The 22,772-nt window shown below is 39.9% G+C and overlaps 1 protein-coding gene across 1 annotated transcript; it reads left to right on the top strand.

The window, feature by feature from the left end:
- The first annotated feature begins 241 nt into the window (after positions 1-241).
- Positions 242-14,744, top strand: GMFB (glia maturation factor beta). The gene is made up of 7 exons (XM_059373240.1): positions 242-372; positions 5,164-5,260; positions 7,050-7,099; positions 7,737-7,786; positions 8,273-8,355; positions 9,357-9,430; positions 11,043-14,744. The coding sequence occupies exons 1-7, from the start codon at positions 370-372 to the stop codon at positions 11,112-11,114; spliced, it is 429 nt and encodes a 142-aa protein (XP_059229223.1). The 5' UTR covers positions 242-369; the 3' UTR covers positions 11,115-14,744.
- The last annotated feature ends 8,028 nt before the right edge of the window (positions 14,745-22,772 follow it).

The raw sequence follows: 22,772 nt of genomic DNA, 5'->3' as shown, positions 1-22,772 counted from the left end.
CAGATAAATAAATTTTAAAAAAATACAGTGGAGAGTTAAATTTGGAATGTAGGCTCTGGTCAGTGTACATACTTGCCATTGAAACGACTGACTTGACTTAATTAAGTCAGCATGAAATTGCTCTCCTGAGTTTGGCTAAAGCAGACAGAATCTCCTTTCCTAAAAGGAACAGTAACGAGCTGGCGCTCGCGTTTCGGCGAATCTTGAGCCTCGCCTCCCGCCGTCCGCCGTCACGTGGCGGCCCGCCCCGGCCGCGTTGATGGGTGGGGGCGACTCTGCCAGGCGCCGGGGCAGGAAGGGAGGCGGCCGCCGTGCCATTCTTAAAGGGGCCCGAGGGAAGGCGAAGAGCCGCTGACGGCCGGAAGGAAAATGGTGAGTTGCCGCCGGGAGGGCGGGGGCCGGAGGGCTGGGCCAGCCAGCCGGGCTCTCCCGTTTGCCAGAGCCGAGTTCGGCGGGCAGCGCCCGGGGTGAGTCGGCGGCCGCTTCCGCCCCGGCTGCTGGCGCGTGCCCACAGCCAGGGACTTGGCCTCCCTCCGCCGCCGCTGCCACCCCGCCTAAGGACAGCATCCTCCAGCCGGGCCTGGGGTCGACCCGCCCAGCGGATCTCGGGAGTGGGGTTCGGCCAGTACAGCTAGGTTATCCTCGCCCGATCTTTCTGGATGGAGGCTCCCAGCTCCTGAACTGCAGGGTCGGAGGGGCCGGGGGTCTGGCACCTCCAAGGGCTGCCCCCAAACGCCAATTTATGTGCCAGGACCCGGGCCAGGCTTGAGGGCACACAGGCGCTGAGCACCTTCCGCCTGGCGGCCTTTGCAGGAAGGGCTCGAAATTTCAGATTCCATTCTCACGGCCTCGCCTTAGCTTCTGTCTCCTCCTTCCCCGGCCTGCCTTTAAAAGGATTTTTACATATTGCTTTCCTCCGTTAGGGCAACTGGAAATCTTTTGACCTACGGTTTTAGAATTAGCCTTGAAGTGACTGTCAAAAGCTTTAGTTTGTTCTGGGGGCTTTCGCTTCCGTTCTCGAATGGACTGAACCCCTAACTCAAAAATAAAGTGGAGAATTAAATAAATTGCTTAACAAGAATTTGCTGGATCTTTTCCTACCTGGTGTTTAAATATGCTCCTTTCTCTGATTAGAAACCAAACATAATCCCCCACTGTCCTAGGTCTGACCTCCCACTCATTTCGCAACCCACCTCCATCTAATAGATCTTGTCATGGTCACCAAATCCAAGGGACTGTCTTCAGTTCTCATCTTTCCTGACTTTTCATCTGCATTCTAGGCAGTTGACTACTCTCTCCTTTTTGAAGCATTCTCTTCCTGCACGCTTTCCCTTGGCTTCTCTTTTTTCTCCTACTTTTCCTGTTGGACCATTTGTGTCCCATGCAGACTGTTCTCCTTACCTGAATATCACATGTAGGAGTTCTAGGCTCCAGTCTAATGCTTTTTTTTCTTTTTCTTTTTTTTTTTTTTTTAAAGAGATTTTATGTATTTATTTGGCAGACAGAGATCACAAGTAGGCAGAGAGGCAGGCAGAGAAAGGGAGGGGGAAGCAGGCTCCCCGCTGAGCAGAGAGCCCGATGCGGGGCTCTATCCCAGGACCCTGGGATCATGACCTGAGCCGAAGGCAGAGGCCTTAACCCACTGAGCCACCCAGGTGCCCCAATGCTTTGTTTTCTATTCTGTATTCTTTCCATCTTTCCTTACACTCATAGCTTCAGTTAACTCCTATCTGTAAGCAGATGACTTGTGAATTTTTATCACGCTTGCTTCTGAGATCCAGTCCAGATCTATATATCCTATTATTTAGTTATCCTCTAGGAAGCTTTTCTCCACTTGGGTGCCTCAGAGCCACCTCAGTTTGTCCAAAGTAGAACTCGTGCTCTTGCCCTGCAGACCTGCTCTTTGCTCTTCCTCAGTGTTCTTAACTCAGTGAAAGCTATTGTTTGGTCTATTACACAAGTGGGAAGCTTCCCAGTCACCTTGATAACACTTTTTCCTAACTCACCCGTCCAGTACCCAATCTGTCACTAGTGCCTTTAGTGTTAGCTAGAGAGCAGGCTTCAACTGGTTGTGTAACTTTGGGAAAGAAACAACCTTTCTAACCCTTAGTTTCTTGCAAAATGGGGATAATAGAACAAACTCATCCTAAGGGATTTTTTTGAGTATGAGAGGAGATGCATGTAAAAGATATTGCACTGTGTTTCTCTCATGGCGTTTAATATATGTTAACTGTTATTAGTAGTTATTTCTCTGCTTCTGTTGATCTCCATCAACCTCAGCTACTTTTCATCTCTCCTTTGTACTAAGCTTGCCAAGTAACTAGTCTTGCTTTATTCATCTTGGCACTCTGCCTGTTTCCTGCATGCAGATCTGGTCACGTTTCCCATAACCACTCTGCTTAAAACACTTTAGTGGCTTCCCATTGCTCATAGGATAAAGACCAAAATATGACCCACTGGGCCCTATATGGTCCAGCCCCTGCCCAACTTCCTGTTATACCATGTTCCAGCTCATTCTCTGTGCTTGAGTCATGCAGGCCTTTCATTAACTTAGATGTGCTCTTTGAGTCTATGCATAGGCAGTTTTGGTCCTCCAGATACCTTTTTCAGGCAGATCTTTTGTGATTATGGTGTTCTTCTTCAGTCGTAAGTTAGTAGCAGCCTTTGTTTCTACTGTCTAGTTCTTATTACAGGTGCAAACAAGTATGTTTTCTTATGTGATCCTTTTGATGTAGGTCTGTTCTGTATAGACTATATTAGAAGCTCCCTGAGGGCAGGCCCATATTATTTATTTTATATGACCGATTGTATCCCCAGCCCTTAGCACAGTGCTTACACTCACTAAGTGTTCCTGATGTGGATAAACCAGTAGGTGAACACTTGAGTTCAACTCTGCCCTTAACTGTGTGTTAATATTTTCTCATATAGAGTTGTTTGCAGAGTGTTACACTTATTCTTAAATGCTTCTACTAAGCAATTAGAATTGACTGAGCCTGGGTCCCTTTTCTTGTAGAAAGGAATCTTATTATGGTATTGGGAGGGGTGAATATGCCCCCCCAAAGAGCTATATAAATTAAATCACAGCACGTTTTTCACTTGGTTTCTGGTCCTTAGAAGGTCAAGATTGCATGAGCAGCTCTGAGTATGAGAGGTGGAAGATAAGACTTGTAATAAATTGGTCTTTGCCTGAAGAGTAATCTAAAACACTTATTCGTTTCACTAATGGGTTCTACCTTTGGTTGAAGAGAGAATGAAAAGTCTAGTTTTTTGACTCTATATCTTTCTTGAAAGAGAGAAAAAAATAGACTAGGATTGAATACTACTTTCAGGAAGCTCCATATGACTTAGCACCTTTTTCTCTAAGGAGAACTAATAAGATGCATGTACTTGACTCCTGCAGGAGTCTTATTCATTGGATAATAATTATTGGTGGGATATCCTTTCTTACTGTGAATAGCATATCCTGGGATATATCATACCTTACATATTACCAGTGTTCTGAGTTTAAAGGACAATTTAAAATTGACAGCTATTTCCTGCTTTAACTTACGCTCTCATTTACCCAACATGAGGTTAAAAAAGCAAGCTTTTATTAAATTTGTGTTTTAACTTAAAATTGAAAACATTAATCCTTTCGGGTTATAATGACACATCTGTGTTTAGCATTAGTCTCAGAACTCTTCTAATTCTCTTGAAGGAGTTGGGGTGGGGAGTTTGGGGTGGGGGCCTTATATATGAAAAGATTAAAGAATGTGGACCTTGTTTGGCACCTGACTCAATTAAACCATCTGCTGGGGGAAAAAACCAAAACATTGAGGGGAATTTGAATCCTGCTTGTTTGTTTGATACTGGAATTATTGTTAGTTTTTTAAGGTGAGGTAATGTTTTTGTCCTTATATTCTTAATGTCACATACTGTCATTTTAATGATACATACTAAAATATTTATAGTTGAAATAACTTTGGGCCTTTTGACAGTCCATCAGGCAGTGTGGAGAGTGATCATGTGATAAGATTGGCTGTGTGTTGATAATGTTTGAAGCTGAATTATAGGTGCATAGGGTTCCACGATACTATTTTCTTGTATGTGTTCAAAGTTTCACACATTGAAAAAAGGGAAAAAAAAATCCATGCTTGTGTTTACAATCAGTAATACATTTGCATTACTATGAGAAGAGTCCTCTGGTCATTTCCTTGCCACATTTCAATGGATCTCTTACATTTTTTCATAATTTGTAAAAGCTGTTTTTAGTTGTTTTTGTTTTTTTTAAAGATTTTATTTATTTATTTGACAGACAGAGATCACAAGGAGGCAGAGAGGCAGGCAGAGAGAGAGAGAGGGAAGCAGGCGCCCCGCTGAGCAGAGAGCCTGATGCGGGGCTCAATTCTAGGACCCTGGGATCATGACCTGAGCTGACGAAGGCAGAGGCCCCAACCCACTGAGCCACCCAGGCGCCCCTGCTTTTAGTTTTTATATTTATTCATCTGGTTTTGTTTTCATAGTTCCTTTTTTTTTTTTTTTAAGTAATCTCTACAGCCAATGTGGGGCTTGAACTCGTGACCCCAAGAACAAGAGTTGCATGCTTTACAGACTGAGCCAGCCAGGCATCTCATTTCATAATTCTCAATAATTCTTTTTTTAAATTCCCATAGTCATTTCATTAAGATAGAAAATGTTGTTGGTCTTTACTCTTGTGGTTCATCTTTCATACTTTATTTGTTATTTTTTCATAGTTGTGAGACACAAAAATGAACCAAGGTCTTATTAATTCAAAGTATAATAAAGATTACTTTCCTGCCTAGTACAAAAATGTCATACTTTGTAACAGCAGACAGTGATCCTTGAATTTCCTATATTCTTCTCTTCCTCTATGATTCTGATGAAGTTGCACATTATTGTATCTAGTTCTTTAAGCTATTTATTAGACAAAGAGAAAGTGAAAGCGTAGCCTAGATGTAAGATGAACAAATGTATATAATTCAGATACAAACATTGGTAGATTTAAAACCTTTTTAAGTATTCGTGTGTTTCATGTTAACCCACATAATTGTGACATTTGTAGATGTCAGTATATGTTTTTAAAGGTATTAAATTTTATAACTTTAACACATACTTGTACTGAAGTTACGGTGTTTTATACATGATTTTTTTTTTCTTTTCTAGAGTGAGTCTTTGGTGGTTTGTGATGTCGCTGAAGATTTAGTGGAAAAGCTGAGAAAGTTTCGTTTTCGCAAAGAAACGAACAATGCTGCCATTATAAGTAAGCTAAACGTGATTGCCTCAGATACATGGTCTTCATTGATTTTTATCTTGTAGCTACATTGAATAAACTGAGCCATTAGGAAATAATTTGCCTCCTTCTGTTTTAATCTTCTCCCTTGCTTTTATTTATTTATTCATTTAAAAAAAGATTTTATGTATTTACTTGTCAGAGAGAGAGAGAATGCAGACGCACAGGGGTGTGCACAAGCAGGGGGAGTGGCAGGCTCCCTGCTGAGCAAGGGTGGGGGAATGGGGACTCCATTGCTGGACCCTGGGATCATGACCTGTGCCAAAGGGAGAATCTTAACGGATGGAGCCACTCAGGTGTCCCTTCGCCTTGCTTTTACATCACTTTAAAAAGTAAGTAATAGCTGTTATTCCAGAACAGAAGTGGAGTGCCCTACCTCTCTCCTCAGCTGCATGTACAGCTCTGGAGAAGATGATCTTAGCCACCCAGTCATTGTAGTGACCCATCCAACTCCATCCTTTAACTTCTCAGGAGGCTAAAAATTGCCTGATCATTCCATCTGAGCCAGAAACCTTTGCCTGCACCTAAAATGTTAAAGTGTTCAGCATTGTCTTCACAGTGATTTGAGGCCTTATTTCAATTCTTGATTTGAGCCGCTAGTTTCATAGAGATTACTTTTTAAGTGTCACTGACTTCTGACAGTGGGAAGAATGATTTGCATATTGCCTCTCCCACTGTGAGCTTATCTGATGTTATGCAGATTTCTTTTATATTCTTAAGTAGTATTTAATATGTGGGGTAGGGATTTAGAAAGGTGAAAGAAGAGCAAGGGGTTAACAGTATAGATCTCTATAGACTATACTTAACAGAGAGGCATCTGGCAGATGGGAGTTAATGAGGTAATGACAACTTGTAATGAGTTTGGGGCGCCTGGGTGGCTCCATGGGTTAAGCCTCTGCCTCAGCTTGGGTCATGATCTCGGGGTCTTGGGATAGGCTCAGGTCTGGCTCTCTGCTCAGCAGGGAGCCTGCTTCCCCCTCTCTCTCCGCCTGCCTCTCTGCCTACTTGTGGTCTCTCTCTCCCTGTCAAATAAATAAATTTTTAAAAACCACTTAAAAAAATACAATGTAGGCAAATATTTCTTAAAAGTGAAAATTCGTGTCCATGCTTTTGTGCTGTGAAAGGTAAAGGTATTTGAGACCTTAATATCTTACGGAATTTACTATGAAATTAGTGTAAAATGAAAAATGGCCAACTTTTTAGAGTTATAGAAAGAATAAAGGCATAGATTATCTAAACATATTTCAGCTTGGCTTTGGGTTATGTTACGCATATTTGGATATGGATCTCACTGCTATTTGGTAATCCACTATCTCATAATAATCCCATTGCTCTATGAAGTCTTGGCTCTGGAGAAGCTGGGAATTGGTTCTATCATAACTCCTGGTCTGCTTGTCCCTTGCAGTTCTAACCATGTTACATAGACCAGTCTCATTTACAGTCACCCTTTTGGACCTTATTATGTAGGGAGTTGCATTTGAGTTAGAAAATTCTTCAGATACTCAGAAAATGTAAGGAGTTGACATAAAATTCTAAATACGCAAATTAGGTGATGGAAATTCTGGGTAAAAGCCTTTAAATGCTGACTGCTTGAAAAGCACAGCTAGCTAATAGACCATACACAAAACTGCAAAGGAGGTTTATGTTTGTGTTTCTTAATGTTTTAATTTTAGATGCCTGAAAAAGGGCTGAGACTCTGGGTTGGGGAGATGAAGGTCCATTAGAATCACAGTTTACTTACACGGTATTTTTATTTTAGTGAAGATTGATAAGGATAAGCGCCTGGTGGTACTGGATGAAGAGCTTGAGGTTTGTTTGATCAGCTAAGTACATTTTTATAGTTAAGCAATTTTTATTGCCTAAGAGTTGATATATTAGTTATGTGTACTTTTACAATGAGTCTAAGTAAATGCTCATTATGCATGAAAAGCCTGTGCAAATTATTAGGTAGCATGTTGTCTTGCTAATTGTATCACCTTCTTTAAAACATTACTGAAATCCAGTGTAATAAGTGATAGAAGATAAGGCTACATGTCTGGTGTAACTTCTCAATTGGTTGGCCAGTAATTAAAAACCAAAATGCTATAACCTAAGCACTTAGTTTGTCAAATTAAGTAACTAATTTAGACTGAAAAGAAATTCACTTTTTCCCCTAAATCAGACATTGATTTTTTTTGATGGTTGGCTTATTATCTTATTCTGTTATTTCCTGATAGCTGGAGCATGAGTACAACTATTCTGTTAATAAATGGAACTAAACTGAGTGGGCTTTCAATGGATTGAGGGTTGAGTAATCTCAGGTTATATACAATTTAGTAACATAAGATTTTATGTTGTGGTATATGGTTATGAATTTATATCTGTTAGTAGAATGGGTGATTGGAATATTTCTTAAGGATTTAGGGGTCAGAAAATGCTTACAAGTTGTTTTTCTTTATGGTGCCAGGGCATTTCACCAGATGAACTTAAAGATGAACTACCTGAACGACAACCTCGATATCCTTTTCTTAGTGCTTTAAAAAGATTTGTTTTCTTTAGTGGTTAGAATTTTATTTATGAAGTTCGTTTGTTCAATTTTTAAAAGTCCTGTATTTTACAAAATTTTCTCCTACACCATGATCACAATCAAAAGGTGCACACATATTGGACTAAGAAAAATGGGAAATTGACATACTAGTGGGATGAATTATTTCCTTTTTAAAAAATTCCCTTTATTATTATGTGTTTACAGTAAAAATTTAGAAAAAAATCCATACTTTTAATAAATTTATTTTTAACAGATTATATGTTTCTGTACCTTATCTTTGGGGCTCATGTATGCTTTTGTGGAAAGATAATGATAATAAAGGTATGGCTCAAATGGAGAGGACAGAAATTTACTACTCACTAGCTCTCCAGGTGTGTATTTTCTTTCAAAACTTTGTTGGTAAGTACTTGTGTCAAATAGAGCAGTAATTTTAGTTTCTTTAACTTGAGAAAAACCTTCATTGTGTATAGTTATAAATACCAACATGACGATGGAAGAGTTTCATATCCTCTGTGCTTTATTTTCTCCAGTCCTGTTGGTGAGTGAATTTCTTTGAATAGTGCATGTTTGGTTCTGATCTAATTAAACCATTTTTCTAGGAGACAAATTGTGTGCTTATTTTTAAAGATGTGAAGTGTTGAAAAACCTAAATAGAGTTATGTGTGCATGTGCACGTGAATTCATCCCTAGAAAGAAGTGGCTATAAAGTGTCATCTATTAGAACTTGCTTTTTTCTAGGATAAATTTCTAGAAGTGTAATTGTTTCGGTCAAATCGTACATACATTTTAAGGGATGTAAAATGTAGCGACATTTTAAAACAACATACATTTTCTTTTTAGGTTTCGTGAAGTACATGAACTTCATGTATAATTATATACATATTTGCACTTATCTTTAAAATAGTACTCAATGATGATATGCCTGTAACCTTACAGATAGTCCCAGAATAGCTAACGTTGGATATTGAAGTCACTTCCTGTTATTTAAGATATATCCATTATACCCAGAACTCCTAGTACTACTACCATTTAAGCCCACATTAAACTCTCCAAACTCTTCTCTAAACTTTACTACTTGTATCATTTACTTATCACTTAAAATAGCTACAGTACTTTTTAAACTTAATATGTAAGCAGCCTGTAACTTTTTTCCAGAGCAGATCTCCCCACACTGATCCATCACCATTTCCAAACCCATATATGTTAGGCATCCATAAAACTAATCTTGATATTTAATGTCAAAATTAATATTGTGCTGAAAAGTTCTTAAGTATTTACAGAGGTGTAAAAGATCGGCAGAGATCTAGTCACATTTATTTTTAACAACCCCAGGGACTTGTTTGTCATTTAGCTATGGCTCTGTGCAGGCAATATGCAGTGTTAAGACTCTTGAAATACAACCATATACAGTTAGACTGAAGCTTTCTCTAAACCTGAGTGCTTAAGAAAATCCTGGATGTGTCATTGTAGAAGTACAAAATGAAAACCTATCACTTTTTTAAACTCTAAGTCTCATTTCTATACTAATCTCTTTTCCAGGGTGTAAGCCTGAACAACAGATGATGTATGCTGGGAGTAAGAATAAGCTAGTTCAAACAGCTGAACTAACCAAGGTGGTATTTGTGTTTGACTGGCTTGTTGAGATAATATTTTCCCTCATTATTAGAGTATTAGCTAAAGTAAGCTGAAGAGTTAGGTATTTTTTATTCAGGTGAATGTTATTTAGAGCAGTAAACTTAAAAGAGTTTTACTGTTTGGAAATAGAATGATAGAAGTCTTTAATCTAAGTATGTTTTTTGAACGGAAATGATAAATTGATTAGCAGAAATCATGTTTAAAATATAGGCAGCTTGAGAAAAGCCACTGCCATTATTCAATCTATTTTGAGTTTTTCATTTTCCATACTGTAGTTTCTAGTAGATAAAAGTAAGCATTGAAGCTTCTCAGAGCTCTTTACCATGGGCTCAGTGAACCACATTCTGTGCAGGAATTCCATATTATGTAGTTAACTGTATATTTTTCCCAAGTCTGAAATTGTTAAGAATACTTACTAGCTTTATTAAGCTAGACCATTCTGTTTTTTATGAGACACTTTCCTTAAAATTTAGCATGCCCCCATTGTTTTATGGCATTATTGAAGTTTAACGGTAAGAGGGGTATATATTCTCAAACTTTATTTAATATCCATGTATTAGTTTATTTGAAAAAAGTATATACTTTTAAGGTTTTGAGATGGGATATTATATCACTAAAATAATATTAAATAACCTTTCCTTTCAGGTTTTAAGTACAGCATCAGTGTTTTCCCCTTTAATGTTTAACCATGAGCCCATGAGATGTCTTTAAGTGCCCTCTGCCTTTTCCCTTTAGCTCATGTAATTGTCATTGACACCAACAACTTATAGACACTACTTTTTCTCATTTGTACCATAGGAACACCCTGGAATTGCTCTAAGAGGGTTGGGTGATAAGGAAGGAGCTCTGTTAACAGCCTCATTTCCATTCTAATCCCACGGCACACCATCAAGTGCTGGTATTAAGACATTACAATATATGTTACTATTATAAATAATCACATCGAATCCTCACCACAGTCCTGAGGTTGATGATGTTATGCTTGTTCTGGAGATGGGAGAGCTGAGGTTCAGAAGATGAAAGACTTGCCCAGGGTTGCATAATAGTAAATGACACTGCTGGGTTTCAAACCCATCCTTTCTGCTCTATTACATTGTTTCTGTAGAGCCGTTATACTTCCTGGGCCAGTTTGTGTACAGATTGTTGGAGAGATTGATGGCTGTGGACCTGTAGTCCGTCCTTTTCAGAACAATCTACAGCTTGTCTTTCCTCCAACTATGGAAGACTAGCGTATGTTCTTCCATTTCCTAACTAACTAGATTGATTTTAGTTTTGTGTACTTGGGGTATCTCTTCTAATGGGTAAGATGTACAGAACTCTTAGAGTTAGTAGATTTGATCCATAGATTCTTTTAGAATATTCATAGCTTTTAAGAGAGTTCTGGTTTTATGCCATCTTACTGCTAAACTTTGGTAAGTCAGTACTTAGCATTTTAAAAAAGTAAAGGTATAGCTAATTTACAAAGATAAGTCCTGACCAACATGAATGAAAGGAAGGAGAATTAGGTATTTAATACTCCTATATACAATGTGTTTGATTTTTTTTTTTTTTTTGAGAGTCTCAAAGTATGACCTAACGTTTTTTCTTAAGGTATTTGAAATAAGAAATACCGAAGACCTAACTGAAGAATGGTTACGTGAGAAACTTGGATTTTTCCACTAATGTGAACTTCTGTGTTTCTAAAGTATTTATGTATTAACCTGACCATACTGGAACCAGACATAAATACTTATGCCTAAAAATGCACTGTTACTTACAGTTTGTTTCCTGCAATGAAAAATTATTCATTTGTTCAAAGTTTGAACAAAGGGGAAATCATCTTCATAGTAATGAAATTTGTAAAGTGTTTCCTTATATTTGTAATTGTTAGGTGGACTACTTCTCTCCAGGGACTTTTTGCACTCTTGTGACTAATTTCTATAACCTATGGTTCAGAATTTGTTACTATTTACAGACACCATTGGAAAGTGGGTATTAGATTGTGATAGACAACAGTTGCCTCCTTTTGACAAATACTGGATATTAGCAGTTTATATATGAAAATAGCATATTATCACTTGTCAAATCTTTAAAATTAATTTGGGGTAAGAGACTTGAATGACCCAATACAGAGCCATGAAAAATAATTTACTGTAGTGTAAGCTGCATTACAGGTACACTTGTCATCAATTCCATACCTTCTGTGCTTTCCTGTATCTTTTAAATCAAGTGCAGAAACTTTGTTCATCAATCATTCATTCTTAAGGTCTGGTGTTAGATTTTATAGTAGTTATGACTATTATGTTTTCTTCTTACAGAAAATAGCATTGTAGTCTTGGAAATTGATAGATTGGAACTAATCAAGAACTTCATTCCTTGTTGTGCCATGGGTAGTTTTGCATCTGGGTTAATAACACCTTATTTATAAAGCACCTCTTAATGTTGTCCTGTGAACACAAGTTATTTTAAATGTGTTAATACTGTGCCTTTGATTTGTTAGCTTTAAAGTTAGTTTAAGACTTTTACACTGCCAGTATTCCAGATTTGGTGAAATTAATACTTTTGTAAGGGGTCCAAGTAAAACAATTTTCTAATGTGTGTATCTGAAATTTGTAATAAAATCAACTTCATATTTTTAAAAATTCCAACTATCTGCTTGCATTGGTGAATATATGGCAGTTGAAAGTTATAATTTGGGATATATTTATGATTACCCATGTGCCGTGGGAAAAATTAACTTATCTTAAAATCTTGGCCAGAGTTAATAATATTAACACATCAATAGAAATTGTGTCTTCTGTCCTAAATGTCAGAAGATATTATGAACTGGACATCCATCTTGTTGGCATCCTTGGCATAAAGCAAGGATTGTAATATATAGTGTACTTTAAGAACAATATAGAAGTAACTGTTCAACATTAATTTGACAAAAGGTCTTAGGACTCTAAAGACTAACCAAATTTGGTGAGCAAATTCTTATATTAAGAATATCTTAGTCATTTCAAAACTATAAAGGCATTATTTTATGTCAGTGTATTTTTCATTTATATATTCTCTGCTTTTTTTTTTTTTTAAGGTTTCTGTGCCAACACTAATAAAGAGGTAAAGATAGTTGGAATTTTCACAATATTGACTCTTTTGTGGCCAACACTGTTTGGCTTCACTAACCTTAAAAACGGGAAGCAATAGGAAGTTAGTTGGAGAAGAGGAAGTGCTAGAGTGGGCATTTGTTTTGGTTAATGAATGGGAAGGATTATTTATTCCAATTTTCAGGGGGATTGAGAGAGAGAGAAAGAGACACCTTCACCCAGGAAGTTTACAAATTATGAATTCTTTAAACAGCTATTTTGATATTGGAGAATAATGCTTATAATTCTGTGGAAATGCAGATATAACCCAGGTGAATGAGAGTGTTTTTAATGTTTTTAAATGAAGGAAATGAGATTTCATTTCACCGTGTTTGCAGCAATAAGAGAAGCTAGTGCTGCAAGAATGTATTTTTTAATGAGGTTCTTTATTTTGTCTTGCATGTTTTAGTTGTTTTGGTTAGTTTTCAAATTTGAAAGTCCTCCATATTGTCAGAGGCTACTGACTTCCATAAACAGAACTTAGTTCCCCTGTTCTCTAACAGGGACAAAGAGCTGTGATAAATCATGCTTTTTTGAGCTTGTTTGACTCCTGATCAATAACATGTATTTTGCAAGACAACAACATGTTTTGGCTCCCTCTGTCCTATAGGGAGATTAGGGAGATTTACACATCCAATGCTCTAGAATGTTCTCGGACTTTTATGTAAACTTCCTTTCCATGTAATCAAATTTTGCATTCTTCTTTTCAAGTATATGTTCAATTTGCTCTTTTTCTGCCTTCTCTCATATAATAACTCCAGATTGGATAATTCCAATTTTTACATTCCATAGCTTTCTGGTGCAGCCATTCCCATTCATGTCGTAATCTTTCCCTTTTGGCATCAGCTTTTTTCCTGGGAACCTCCTTCATGGTCTTCTAAGTCAGCATTAGTTTTGAAATTGTTGGCCTTGCATAAGTTCTGCATAGCATCTAATAGAGTCAACTAGTAATCCTAGCATGTTTTTAGTACGGTTTTGGTGGCAACATAAATGACATATGAAGAAAACTGTTCTCAGGTTACTATGCTGAAATTCCAAAATGTCAGAGTTTTGAATAGTCTTCGCTTTGTTCTGGTATTGAAGCAATCATGTTAGGAGAAAGGTTGTTAGACCGTTTTTTGTTTAATTGACTTCTAAAATAAATGTTCAAATTGTCTATTTCTAAAAAGTTTACCAAATGCATAGTGCAGTTAAACATACTCTTGTTTAAGAGGGTGTTACTAAATTTTTTATTACCGTTACAACCCTTTGTGGCAAAATGTCTGTCAGCACTTTTCTCTCCCCTTTTATCTCCTATTTTCAGGAGTCAAATGTAGCCATAAACTGTATCCTGGTCTGACACTTTAACTAAAAATTTCCAGTTAGAGGAATTTATTGCCAAATTAAATTTGGCTGTCTTTGTTCCCCATCTATATAGATAGTAAAGAAGGTATCCTTAAAAAAACGTTTGGACTACTTTAAAACCTGAGCAATGTCATTAATCCATAATGTGGACTAGTGATGAATAGATATTTTCATAAGAGTTTAAATGCTGATATTTGGTGGAAGTAGAAAGTAACTTGTATTCTGTCAATTCAAATATTCTTAGTACGGTTGCTTTCCCTATTTGTTCAATGGACTGATAATACTGGAATCTATAGAACTTGAGCCTTTACAACTTGTGTGAAAAAGTGTCTCAAACATTTCTGGACAAATCTTATTTTGTATTTCTGGAAGAATGTAAATCTTCTTAGGTGACTTAACACCAATGGTCCCAAGTTGAATATTCTTGAGAAAATTTGTTTCTTGTTATGCCGTTTGACATTTCAAATCAGTGACCATGTTCCTATAATATTCAGAACACCTATGTTAAGGTTGTGATAGAAACTGTGTTTTCTTGCTTTTTGGAATATAGTTCATACACATATATTACTTGAATATTGTTTGAGATCACTAACTTGCCAGGGCAGTTCCCACTGATCTGGATGGTCCAATATAATCTCATTTAGGAGGCTTGAAACATTAATGGTTTAGTCTTGTGAATTTTAACAGTTCCCTGTCATCATTTAATAAACTCAACAACTGGCACAACTTCTTAAGCTGTGATTTCAGTCTCTGCTAGTTCATTATTGCATGTTTATTTTGGACAGTCTTATGTTAAGCATGGTGCTTGTACTGGTTTAAATAAAATGTTAACATGAAAGGACTTCTGGCTTGTCATTTTTTTTTCTCACCTCCTCTCCCTTTTGGAGTTACCATTACCTGCCTGGCTCAGTTGTGGCCTTTGCGTGAGCCACACAGATTCAGCAGTTTGCTTTCTCTGGAAAAAACTGAGAGGCAAGATAAATAGGAACTACTTGGCAAAGATCGGAATGGGTGAGGGAGAATTTAACAAGGCTATAAAGATTTCTAAAACTTGTTCTGAGGCTAAAATGATTTGTTTGTAGTGGCAGAGGGCATTATCTCAAATGATGAACCCTTTGCTCTCAAAGGGAAAACCATAAATTAAAGGGGCTGTGCACTTCTAAAAAATCAAATTGAAGCATCTTCTATTGAATATAGTATGTCACTATTTACTAGACATCCATTGAAGGTCCATCTTGCCTTTGTTTTAAACTATTCTGCATGGTTTGTGTTTCATAGCTATCGAGTGAATACAAGACACCACTACTTACCTAATTTGTAGAGCCTACCATACACTTCCTGTGATTGAATACATGCTAAAAGTCATGATTTGTTCACGTTTGTGAAAGGAATAGTTTATTGTCTTCCTGTCTTCAGGAATCTCACAAGGAGATTTGCCCAGAGCTTGGAAACAGGTATTATTTCTCAAATTTGTCCATTTACCTATTCAAAACAGCCAGCTCCTAAATTTTTTCACCTTGGTTTTGTTTGGTTGGTTTTGTTTGTTTTTGCTTTTGTTTTTTGGTCTTTTCACTTTTCAGCAGCAAAAAGCATTTCTAACCACTTAATATCCCAGGGTGGGCCCACTATCATTTGCATGAGGACACACCCTGAGTGGATGTTGAATCCTTTCCAGTATATTTTTCGCTAGTTTGAGGAGCCAAGTAAATTAAAGATCTTACTGCTGAGCGTCAGGGAGTTTTCACACCGTCTCTTGTTCTTGAGATCTGTCACCAGGTGACTTGAAAGTGCCCTGCCTCGATAACCCCCCTTCTCCAATTACAGGAAAGAAAAAGCAGAATGCCTAGGTTGCACTCAAAAGCCATGCTGTAGTCCCCAGAGAAAATACGTGTGTGTGTGTGTGTGTGTGTTTGCGCGTGTGCGTGTGTGAGAGAGCGTGCGTGAGTGAGACATTCCTTGTACCACCACCTACATGATTAAGCACAGATTCTCATCCTAGAATGTAAGACCCTTAGCATTTTGGCCCACTTCTCACCTGTGGTGGACAGCCAAGCCCAAATGTTCTGCAGCCCTTCGTGAGGTAGGGCTGCAGAACATTTGCCACCCCTCCTTGCCAAAGCCCTTCAGGTCGCCATGACTTGTCCCAGATGGCTGTACTTGCTGTCCGCAGCTCCTCTCCATCCTCAAGATGCACAGGGTCTCTCACTTCCAGCACCCCCTGGTTGAACTCAAGAGCCTCGCCTCTGAGATGTTTGCCTGACTAGGACCAAACAATGAGCTGGGCCAAATTCTCCCAGTGTCGCTACCAAGAGGTACTTTTCAAATCCTGACTTTGGAAAGAGGTGCCCGTTCTCTCCAAGGGCAACTGAGCTGGGAAGAATGCCATTAGATGGAGAAGAGGGAGAGAAGATGCTGGCTGGGGCAGCCTAGAAGGAAGCAGGCTCACAGAGTAGCTGAAGCACACTAAAGGCAGAGCCCCACGCTGAAGAGCCACACTCCCGCCTTTTAGCTTCCTAGGGCCTCCTCTGACCCAGGGCTGCTCCTCAGAGTCCCTCTTTCTGAAGCCTGGTTGGTTGCTTAGCTCTCTCTGGGTTCCTCTGCGTGTCCACCCCTACCAGGAATTAAATTAATGTGGACATGTCTGTTCACTTGCATGCCAGAGAAGCTAATTCTAGTACAACTTCTGGTTTCACCTGCCACCATGCCCCAGCCTAACTAAATACCCTCCTTTCGTGCAAGCATGCTCTATGTCTCCTGTTCAGTTCCCCTCCTCAGGGTTCAGACTGGCCCTCAAGAAGCATGTCTCTTTGCCTTGCTGCCATCAGGGAGGGTACAGTTTGCTTCCTCCGCCATCAGGGGCAGCTCTCAGATCTACCCGTACACGCTTCTCTGACCCTCTTCTGGCCTCTTCTAGCCCACTACACCTGAGCCATTTTGTTCTTTTTTTTAAAGATTTTATTTATTTGATAGAGATCACAAGTAGGCAGAGAGGCAGGCAGAGAGAGGGGGGAAGCAGGCTCCCTGCTGAGCGGAGAGCCCCATGTGGGGCTCGATCCCAGGACCCTGGGATCATGACCTGAGCTGAAGGCAGAGGCTTTAACCCACTGAGCCACCCAGGCACCCTGCCATTTTTGTTCTTTAAACACGCCGAGCTTAGGCGTTCTCACTAGCTGTAGCTTCTTCCCAGGAAGGTTGCCCACTTTTCCTTTTCTGCACTTACCTCCCCAGTAGTCGTTTGGCTGAGTCCTTTGTTCTGAAGTGAGCTTCACTGAGCCTCTCACGGAGGCTCTCCCTGATCCTTCATCCCAAGGTAGCAACACCTTCACCATCACGTCCCAGCTGTTCTAATTCTCTGTCCAGCACTGACCACCATCTGATCGTTGTCTAATTTTTGTAACTGGTCTGAAGAAGGACTCTCAAAAGTCATCACATAAGAATTTGGGGGGTGTTTTTCAAAAAATGATACCTCCATTCCCCATCAGACCTCTCCTTTTTCCCTCAGGCTAAAAGGCATCCTTGGTGATCTAGTTCCATAATATTTCAGTTACAAGTGCTTTTTTTTGTTACTAAGATTTGGTTCTGTTCCTTTTAAAAATTTAGTCTCCTAATAGATTCAAACCTCTTCTCTCCTTCAGCACACGTTAAATTTGTTCTGGGAGGGGCAGAAGGGAGCACCTGTCCTCAAGTTCTGCTCTTTTGTCCTGCCACTGGCGCTTCCCCCATGGTGCTGGGGACATGAAGGCAGAGACAGAAAAGACGTTAGCTTATGTGCCTGCCCAGGGCCATAGACTCTAACCTGCCGGGTCCATTTCCTTTTTCGCGCGTGCACATGTTGCTGGTAAGTAGGTTGCTGTTCTTTTGGATGTTGTTGCTTCTCTATTGAATGCTAGGCCTTGAGTTCCCAGAGTAGGGCAAGCCTTCCAATGCTGACTCTTTCCTAGAAGTCATCTTCTGCGTCTTTGTATGGCATTGTAGGGTCTCTTCATGATTCCCCTTTCTATAACTTTTGTTTGACTTGAATTAAACGATGATATTTTGTCCCCATTTTCCTAGTTTTCAATGTAATTATTGTTTTTTTTTCCCCCAGATACTTCCAACGGATTGCTCAAATGCCTAGCAATTCTACCAAATGCTTCAACAAATAAGAAAATCTGTCCATTCTGAAGATTTGAAATAAGAAAGGAGAATCGAAATTATGTAGGTTTTAGAATTATGTAGTTAAATAATAGTTTCCAGGGAAAAGTAAAAAAGAAAATTTATTAGGTTTTCTTTCTTTCTTCCCCCTCCCTCCCTCCTTCCTGGAGACGTCCTTCCCCATCTGTCTTTCCTCTAAAACTGTGCTGGAGGCTCTACAGGCATGAATGTGTCATCTGGAAGCTTCCCTCCCTTGCTTCTTAGTTGGAGCCTCTTGGTTGGATCTCCCTATTTTATTAACCCATTTTGTTGAAGCCCATGGCACATGGGAGGAGAGGTTTCGTATTTTGGAAAATGTTTTCACTCCAACCTCACAGTTGATCGGTGGTTTGGCTCCTGAGCCGGATGTTTTCCGTTTTCCGTTTGCCTCTCCGGAATCACTCTCCACCTTTCTCCACTCTGGCCCCTGCCCCCAGGAGGCTGAGCTTGAGGAACTACATCAGGGGTTCCCTTGCCTCCCTATTTCCTCTTGAGGTCAGCCAATCTCCGGGGAGCATGGAGAGGGAAGACAGGTACTTATTCCTTTCATCACTCCATTAGGGGCTCGGCAGGCAGTGGCCTTCCACGGAAAGTCATTCATCCACTTGACAGACTTCTCTTTCTGAATCCTCGTAACCACTACTTCCCCTCCTTCCTTAGGCTTAGTGATGGGAACCGGAGAACGTTGAGGACTGCGGTATCTCTTCCTAGACTGTAGTCTAGCCCTTTCTCAAAGGCTCAAATTATCCTAATTTTTTTTTTAAGGATTTTATTTATTTATTTTACAGAGAGAGACAGTGAGAGAGGGAACACAAGCAGGGGGAGCAGAAGAGGGAGAAGCAGGCTTCCCATTGTGTAGGAAACCCTATGCAGCTTGATCCCAGGACCCTGGGGTCATGCCCTGTGCCGAAGCCACGTGCCCCTTAAGGTCAACTTTAATTTAGCTCCAGATCACATTGGGGTATTGATTACAATCATGGTAATATAAATTAATTTGGGGGAAAATGACATTTTAAAATAATTTCATTCCAAATCTCATTGAGATATTGATTACAATCGTAATATAAGTTAATTTGGGGAAAATGACATTTTTTAAACTTCAATCAAGGGAAATCTTTAGTTACATCTTTTTTATATCTGAGTGAGGTGGTTTTATTGTTTCCATATTGGTAGCACACACTCCTTGTTGAAATTTCTGGGGATTCATTTTGATCCGTCCCTGTCATGGGATTAGCTCATGATAGAAATGATAGAGCATGGGATTACTCATGAGAAGAACCTGACCCCTGGATGACTGTTCACCAGAGCATTACTGAAGTCGGAATATGGCCTGAGACCTGGAAGCACCTTGCTCCAGCCACACAGACTGAGTTTTCTGGGTTTACCCTAGAGGGTCCCACGCCTTCCCTGTTAGATTCCTGCAGCCCCGCCCCCACGATGCTCTTAAAATGAGTACATTTTGTTTTTTGTAAACCATATTTTAATAACGTTGTTTTTTAAAAAAAGAATGAATTATTGATGCATGCATCAATGTAGAAGAATCTCAAAGAGAAAAGCCCCCAAAAGTTGTGCTGAGCCAAGCAAGCAGACACAAAGAATGCAGATGTTTCTATTTAATGAAATTCAAGAATAGGTAAAGCTAATCTATGGTACTGGAAGCAGAATGGTTGTTGCCTATGGTGGTGGGTCATGACGGAATTATGTGGGGTGGTGGTAATGTTCTCTGTCTTGTGTGGGGGTGGTTATTACATGGACTTATGCATGTACTGAAAGTCCTCATACTCTTAAAATCTGAGTCTTTCACAATCTTTAAATTTTACTTTTGTGTGTTTTATGAAAAAAAAAAGACACATAGGAACAATAACAATGAAGACATATTTTGCACACATGGAATTGTTGAGTGAGTCATTTCTGTACATTGATTCTTCTTCCAAATGGTTGTGTAACAGGTATTTCCAGGGCAAAGGGCACGGTGGATGACACAGCCACCTGACACTGAGAAGCCCCAACCTGCTGGACAGACCAACGCCCTGTAGGGCATGTGGCTGTAACCCAACGTTTTATAAATGTGTATAGTGAACAAAAAAATTACACCGATAGTCATCAGCTCAGCTGTATATGGAGAGTAACCGGGAGTCAGACATCACTCCGGAGAGACAAGAATTGCCTTTTCCCAAAACCTTGGGCTTGGAAGAGCTCTTCCTCTAAGCACATGGCATGGGGGCTATGAATCCTGGACAAAAACCTGTGCTCCGGCAACAAGAAAGAAGTGGGGTGGCTTTGGGGGCAACCAATACTTCCTGCTACACCTCACATTCTTCTCAGCTCCATAGCTATTCTTTCCAAGTCCCATCACTGTCCAGATCCACGTGCCACGCACAACTCCCAGGTGACATTGCTTTTCCTTCAAATGTACAAACCTCTTCTGGAAGATTGGGAACTGCTGGCCTATAATTTTCTGTGCGCAGGGTTCAATCCTCTTGGAAGTACCTCATTACTCGGGGCCAGGGCCCAGATGCTCCTAAAGCGTCATGGGGACCATATGATCTTTGAAACTGGGATTACCATTTACCTATTATTCCATATCTGTGGGAAAGCTCAAGTTGATTGAGTACAAATTCACGAGAGTCCAAGTGCTTTTCCTTTTATATTACTATCATGCCTTTAAGTATCCTACTTACTGCTCCCCATTGTGTTGGGGGGAGTGTGTGGTTTATAAGTTTCCTTGGCCACAGAAAAAGGATTGTCTCCCTGGCATGGGCTGGATGGAATGCTGAGTGGAGTGGCAAACATAACTACCACTTGTGTGATGGATAAGCTAAGCTCAGGGGAAAGGACAGGCTACTCCTTGGGGATTGCCAAGGCTGAGGTTGTTCCTGTAGAGGCTTGGAGATATCTTGAGCTCACGTTCTCTTAACTGCTCAGCACCTTCCCTTCCCCTTTCCCACTACTGTCTTTCTCTATCTAGTCTAGGGGCCTAGAAAGTTCTTTCAGGTGTGTGTCTGACCTTTTTGGGTCTCATTCTTAGACTGCATGCTTTGTATTTCAGTTTTGTTGTTGTTTTTTTTTTTTTTTGGTTTTTTCCTAGTTCTCTGGTGGCTGACCTGTGCCCAGACATTTGGGTCAGGGGCATGGTCAATGTGGGTGGAATGGGACCAAACTGATGAAAGAGAAGTTGAATAAGGAAGTCTGAGTGGATAAGGGGGGTGCAAGAGAGAGAGAACATAAGATTAATATTTCTTTGCCATATCAGCCAGCTCCAGTCCTAGATACAAGTAGAATCAGGAACTTAATTCCGTATACTACAAAATTACTCCCATGAGGTAAAAGAGTTAATGCAACTTATGAAGAATGCTGAGAATTGATTGAATGAGGATGGTATCGATTACTCGCTACTTGTAATGGTTCTCCAAAATGTCAAGTACCTTACCGACTGCCTCATCTATAGTTGGTTGATCTCATTAGCCCTTTGCCCTCATTAAAATGGGTGTATTCTCTAACCAATCACCACTGTGTAATATTGTCTAAAGCAGTGCAAACGACACTTTCTGTGGTGATGGACTTTCTGTGGTGATGGAAATATTCTAAATCTACATTGTCCACCATCGTAGCCACCAGCTACATGAGGCTAGTGAGCATTTGAAGTATGGTTAGCATAGCTGAGGAACTGAATTTTTCATTTTATTTAATTTTATCAATTTAAATTTAAATAGCCCTGTGACTAAATGGCTTCTCTACTAGACGATGCAAGTCCACAATTTACCTGCGTGTTCTGGTAAAATGGGAAAGGACTTCGAACTGCCCCAGCTACTGAGGGAATTGGCATTCCATATAATACAGAATGGGTGCTCAGTAAACCCTCACTGAAATACCCAAATTGTTACCCTTGAATGGAGTGGAGGGATTTTACATAACAGCAGTTACGGGGGTTGGGACAGATGAAATTTCTCTTGCCAAGTCTCTCCATCTCCTCGGGTGAAACTCAGGATGTCCCTTCTAGAACCAAGGATTTGTTCTTGGGGGGCAGTTCCATTTTGTGTAGTAAGGTGCTAGACGTAGTTACCAGGTAAGGGAAAGATATACTTCAAGTGAATCAGAAGAATAATTTGTTGCTAAAAGGTAGGAGAACCTAGAGGTTCTTAGCGATGAACCATCACTTCCCAAAGTGTAGACAGAATTTATGTATAAGAACGAGGCTGGATCTCATAGTCTGGCTTAGACAATCCCCCCCCCCCCCCCCCCCCGGAACTTCCCTGACACCACGAAACTGCATCTACCCCTCATTAGATGATGAACTCTTTTGGACAAATATTGCCCTATTTTGCTGTAGTACCGAACACCTTCATTGAGGCCTTCCTTTCTCTCACCACTGCATTCCATCTATCCTGCTGAGCTTAACTCTCAGATGCTATCAAATCTATCTTTCTTTTCTCTCCTGGTTTCTGTTGCTTTCGTCAGAGCCACAGCAGCTTCTTCTGGGACCATTGCTGTGGGCTCTTTCCTGCTACTCTCACACTCCTCTAATCAGGATTGTCGTGCACAGTTGGGCAGTTTGTATACTGAACAAACATCATGCATTCCTTTGTTTAATCTGGAGAGAATACCTTCGTGATGTGCACGCAGGTGCCATATAATCCTGGTAGTATAGACCTACTATCTAAGACAGTAGCCACTATCTACATATGGCTACTTATAT

Source organism: Mustela nigripes, chromosome 13 (assembly GCF_022355385.1).
Source record: "Mustela nigripes isolate SB6536 chromosome 13, MUSNIG.SB6536, whole genome shotgun sequence".
Classification (NCBI taxonomy): domain Eukaryota; kingdom Metazoa; phylum Chordata; class Mammalia; order Carnivora; family Mustelidae; genus Mustela; species Mustela nigripes.
Note: the sequence above shows the minus strand (reverse complement) of the source record. Positions and strands in the feature narration are given on the sequence as shown.

What these genes read in the sequence shown, in the direction of transcription:
- GMFB (XM_059373240.1), top strand. An exon ending in GAACAATGCTGCCATTATAA is followed by an intron (nt 5,261 to 7,049) that starts GTAAGCTAAACG and finishes TTTTTATTTTAG; the next exon opens with TGAAGATTGATAAGGATAAG. An exon ending in TATTTTCTCCAGTCCTGTTG is followed by an intron (nt 8,356 to 9,356) that starts GTGAGTGAATTT and finishes TCTCTTTTCCAG; the next exon opens with GGTGTAAGCCTGAACAACAG.